The 5557-nt window shown below is 41.3% G+C and overlaps 2 protein-coding genes across 2 annotated transcripts in view; both read left to right on the forward strand.

Annotated features, from left to right (window-relative positions):
* Window positions 1-3703: 3703 nt before the first annotated feature.
* Window positions 3704-5557, forward strand: part of ei24 (EI24 autophagy associated transmembrane protein) — a 9402-nt gene continuing 7548 nt past the window's right edge. The window contains exons 1-2 of the mRNA XM_008289627.1: window positions 3704-3813; window positions 5019-5155. Coding sequence (XP_008287849.1) covers window positions 5114-5155 — 42 coding nt within the window. The 5' untranslated portion in view covers window positions 3704-3813; window positions 5019-5113. The remainder of the gene's footprint in view (window positions 3814-5018; window positions 5156-5557) is intronic.
* The window catches only part of stt3a (STT3 oligosaccharyltransferase complex catalytic subunit A), a 19185-nt gene continuing 17444 nt past the window's right edge, over window positions 3817-5557 (forward strand). The window contains exons 1-2 of the mRNA XM_008289626.1: window positions 3817-3827; window positions 4027-4030. The gene's annotated coding sequence lies outside the window, so the exon portion shown is untranslated. The remainder of the gene's footprint in view (window positions 3828-4026; window positions 4031-5557) is intronic.

Raw genomic sequence — 5557 nt, forward strand, 5'->3', positions numbered from 1 at the left:
TCTAATTACTACCACCAAGATTTAACAAAAATGGAGCTTTTTGTGCAGCAGGCAGGATCGTATTTATCTTTGTGCCGTAGAGATGCAACACCGGAAATGATGACGTGCGAGTAAACAGAGATAAACGCAGTGAAAATGAGAGACTGAACATCTGAGATTACAGAAGTTATCTCTGCATCAGGCCTCACATCAATAATGAGACGAGCACAGTATTGGATTAGCACACTTGTGAGCCAGCAGGACATTGTCATGATGACGCACGCTGAATGGCACCAACGCTGAGGGTCTGTCGGTTCCTTAATTCAGTAGAAACTTCATTAGGAAGCACATTTTGGTCCCATTATGTTTACCAGCAGTTACTGGGAAATCTCATGCGGCTTGATTATCTTTGTTTTGTCCATTTGTGCTCAAGGTTAAGTCACAGCATATACAGAAAAACAAACCCCAGACTGATAAGGATAAAACAGATATAGCCTGTTAATAAATGGGACTTGCCATTAGGGATGCATTGTAATTAAGATCTAGTGCATTTTATTAACGTTTTGCATTAGTTACTCATGTGTTATGTTCTGTCTACGATGTTTCATATGATTTAATTAAATGCAAATAGACTCCTTAAAGACTTGACGACATCCATCAATAATATAATTTAGTTTTTAGGCAACCACATAATGAAGTTTTGAACATTTGTTTTTACATAAAAGTTCATCTTTGTGCAATATCACTTAAATATCAAATAATTCAAAATCAGATTACCTTACAGTAATTGCAATAATAAGTTTACCAGTAGGGTATTTGCTCTTTAAAGTGAGTTTGGATTTGCTATAATAAAATACAGACCCAACAACAGGAACTCAATGCATCAAAAACCAGTTCACCTTTCATGACTGAGACTTAAGTCTGTTATTTTTTTTTCTTTGTGTGTCGACCTTTATTTTTAACTTGGCATGCAGGATATCAGTGCTGCACAAATGTTTGGAGAGATGTTCTGCCGTTCCTTAGAGAATATTTTTTTCCAGCTGCTTTTTGCTGGAGGGATTGTGTTGCTCTGTCTTTCTCTTCAAAACACCCCAAAGATGTTCTGTTGGATCGAAGTCAGACGACATGCTTTGCTAGGCCATAGTTTTTTCTTTAGACGTTCTTGTGGGATTCTGGCTGTGTGCTTTGGATCATCATTATGCTGGAATATTCCTCTTGTGCCAAGTGACTGCAGTCTGGGAGTCATCTTCTCAGCCAGTATTTTAGTATATCAACAGGCATTTATGGTGCCATCTATATATTCCATCTCCGTAACACCTTTTGCACTCATGCAGCCAAGTGTCATCCCACCTCTGTGCTTTACTGTGAGGACTATGCATTCACTGTGGTAGTGCCCACCAGGTTCACACCAAATATGCTGGACCACATCTGAGCCAAACATCTTGGCCTCAGATTGTGCTCCCAACTTTTTTATGATCTTTTAAAAAGTTTTATTCTTTTATACTAAATAGCAAGCAAATGTGCTTTTCTTGAATGCCATTCAGCTTTACATTCTTTACATTATACATTGTCCTTCACAGCTTAAATTGTTATTGATAAGTGTGAAGCTCTTGCCCATCTGCTTTCAGAGCTAGATTGTGTGAGTAGTGCACTGTCAATGTAGGAGAACAACCACTGATATTTTTCTATTTGTATGGATGTGGACCCAGGAGACCATTCACTCATGGCTTAGCATAAACACTGGAGGCCAGGAAAAGAGCTACCTCAACTCTGTCCAAAGGTAACATTTTTAAAGTTTGCAGACTATCGATCCATCATCTCTACACCTTCATCCTCACTCGAGTCATGGGGGGCTGGAGTCTATCCCAGCTGACTCAGGGTGAAGGCAGGTTCACCTGGACAGGTAACCAGTCTATCACAGGGCTACACTTAGAGACAGACAACCAAGCACACTCACATTCACACCTACGGACAATTTACAATCACCAATTAACCTCAGCATGTTTCTGGACTGTGGGAGGAAGCCGGAGAACCCGCAGAGAACGGGGAGAACATGCAAACTCCCAGGTGTCCTCCTCCTTTGTGGAGTCTAGTTGTGGAGCTGTTGCTAGGCACCCAGAGAAGACTACTGAAATTCACCAATACCCTGTTGAGATGTGATTTTTAACTGTACAGTAGCTACTGCAGCATGTAAACAGCCTCTTCTTTTGGTTTAGTTGTCCATGTCTGCACAGAGACAAACTTGGTCCATTTAAGAAAACCAAGCAGAGCCTCATCTGATGGATTCCAGCTAGTTTCACAGAAGCAGCTGTTTAACCTCCACGTGGCTGCAAATGAAGCGCTCAAACTGTGACACATTTCTGCTGTGCTCAAACATATTTGGCAGCAGAATCAGAAATTCATCCTCCTCAGTTTGAAAAACCTAAGAAAGCTGGATTAATGTTACCTACAAACTGTCCAGCAACTCGCTCCCCACTTTTTACACCTCTGTAACCAGACCTAAATTAAAGCAAACAACCTTATTTATATTGTATACTGTAGCTTTGTCACAATGTAGGTGTTGGCTTGATCAGTTCTAGTTTCTGAATCTATATTTGTGTAGGAATGATCTTCTGTCTCCTCATCAGTGTCCTCTTTTCTGAAAGGTTGAGGCAAAAGGATTTCATGACCTTTCTTTAGTGAAACATCATGTCAGCTACCATCAGCAGCACCAAAGCTGATGTGAATATTTAATTAGAATCACTCTAAGTTTGCCTTCTTACTAACATTTTTTTTTAAAAACAATTGTCATCTATGCAATACCACGGATGATCTTCCTTAGTCATTCAGAGACAAACACAGCTGACAAATCACTTGTGCAATATTCAATATATAATTTAATGCCTGACTGTCGGAAGAACAGAACGACAAAAACATCCCAGTATATGTGCTGTCTAACAGGGGGAAAAAATGTGTCCCAGACACGAAACATAATTCAAATTGAAATGTATTGGTTTGAATTTCATGCTGGGGAACACGAAAAAGTCAGGCAAATCGTGTTCCAGGACATGAAACAACAGATTAAGTTTCGTGACTATTTTCCGAATTGCCATGAAACTGTGTTGTGTCACACCATGGTTCTAAACTTATCTGTCAGTAGCTCCGCTCAGCCCACTCCTACGATGCTGCCTGGCTGTAGCGTCCTCCTGCTGGACTGAGAAGACAGCGGTGAGAACTGAAGGACTGAATGGAGTCAGAGCTCCATCTAGTGGACAAACTGCGCAACGACAGCATTTTGCATGACTGTGACACTTAACAGCATTTACTGTTTTATGAGAAAATAACCAGACGGTAAGCCAGAATGTCACCAAAATGTAGTCATCTGTTCATTGTGCCATTATCAACATTTCCTGAAAATTTCATGATAATCCGTTTGTTACTTTTCGAGTTATCTTGCTAACAAACAAACAAACAAACTTATTTATGTAAAGTCAATGCAGCTCAGAAATGTTCTATAATGCAGCTCAGACACTAGAAAACCTTAAAAACATACGTTATTCTCAACTGGATGCATAGTAAATAGTGCAATACAATATTATACTCGTAAAAATAATTTTCATTAGAGTTTAATGAGGCATTTCTCTCTGTGAAACACTGAATGAGAGGCTCCATGTCTCGCCTACCGCCCTCCAGTATTGAGGACTACATTTCCCATAGTCCTTAGAAGTCGGAGCTTGCGCAATGTGTTTTCCACGGCCCTGGTTGCTGGTGGTGTTTGGTGTTTGTTGTTGTCACATTAAGGGGGCGAAACAAAGAATTAACGAAGTTATTAAAACCCCGAGCCTGTCGCATGAGGTAAGGAAGACGCCGTGGTTAGCTGCCGGCTCTGTCTCTGACTTTGTTCCTCTTGGAGGCGTTGTCTGGACGACAAACACAAGAGTTACTGTAGTTGTTGAGCGTTAACAGTTAGCTAGCAACACAGACAGACAAGCTAGCAGAGCACTCAACAAACCACCGAAAGTCAAAGATTATGAGACCGGAGACATCATGCCTACTGGGCTACTTAAGGACGGTCTTCATATATGAGATTCGTCCGGGTTTTGGGCTGGTCAGACAGAACCAGCTCGCCCTGAGTGTGAGCTATCACCTCTTTAAGCTAACCCTGCTAACGTTGACCATTACTCAAACAGTGTCACCAAGAGACACTGGCTGCTGAATAAACGTTTCATCCGATTAGAAAGCTCGTTTGAGAACATGAGAGGTGACATTGCAGTTGTATACGGTTACCATTCAACAAACTCAGGTGTTGTTCTAAACAAATAGGGCAACAGCAGCATTTAATAAACAGATTTGCTGACTTCAGTTAGCTGACTGATGGCACAGGATCCCGTCGGACTCCATTATCTGTGTATTCATGAAGTTGCTAACTGGTTTGTTTTCCGTGGTGTGGTTCACATTCAACTTTTGCATTCTAAAAGACCACATAATAAGCACTACAAAGGACAAGCTTAAAACCATTTACAAGTATTTTATAGAGAAGTGACTGACATGGTTGTTTTTAGTAACTTGTACTTGATGTGGTGGCTTGAATGAGTGTTTTAAAACTAATAGTTACAGCATCTGTGAATCAGCACAAAATGGCCACCAAACCTCCCCAGGGTGGGAAAATGTGCTCAACAGCTCTTTATTGTTGAACTGTCCCAAAACTACAAGTATTTTTCTCATTCATGTTAAAAGTAGAGCTGAATAATCTGGGGAAATATCCAACTGCATATTTTTCCCTGAAGGATATTTTGATTTAATTTGCAATATACTGTTTTTAATGTCATGCTTCACTCTGTAATAGATTACAAACATGTAGTGGAGCATTAGCAACATTAAAGAAGTAAAAAACTATTTAATTTATTCTTCTGGATGTGACTGAAGCAGAGCTGGGTGTGAGAAAACAAAGAGCAGCTCTACCTCCTGAAGTGAGCCTTGTGCTTTTTAGATCTGCATTTTAAAGGCTGCTGCATTGCCTCCTGCCCTCACTTGGTTTGCTTGGTTTGGGCTTGTGGCAGGTTACTGGGTGAGCCCCTCCCTGCCATGAGAGCGGACCACCAGGTCACCAGCCCCCCCTCCTTCTGCAGTTGATGGATCTGCAGCTGGTCCAGAGATGACAGACAGCGTCAGGGCCTTCCTCCGCAATGTTGCGACGGTCAGCAGACACACACACACACACACACACACACACACACACTGGACTCACACATGACATGACACACAAGTATGTAGTGTGTGCACAGTGATAACAGTGGACCCATTCAGCACTACTAAAAAATGGCATCGATGTCTGTAGGTTTGTCTCTGTTGAGTAGATTAAAGACTGCAATTGTGACTGACCTGGTTGACATACTGACATGTAAAGTGAATGTAATTGGCCTGTTCCAGTGATCTTTAATAGCTATATAATAGATTCAGTAGGAGACGTGAGGAGGGGTGTACCCTCTTGTAATACTGCCATCATGCACGTGCATAAATGCGTGTGTGTTGGTTGGTTGTGAGGTAGCAGGGAGGTGCTCTCATCAGCCCATCCCCCTTTTAAAAAATACAGTGAAGG

This window comes from Stegastes partitus, unplaced genomic scaffold (genome assembly GCF_000690725.1).
Source record: "Stegastes partitus isolate 25-593 unplaced genomic scaffold, Stegastes_partitus-1.0.2 Scaffold626, whole genome shotgun sequence".
Lineage (NCBI taxonomy): Eukaryota > Metazoa > Chordata > Actinopteri > Pomacentridae > Stegastes > Stegastes partitus.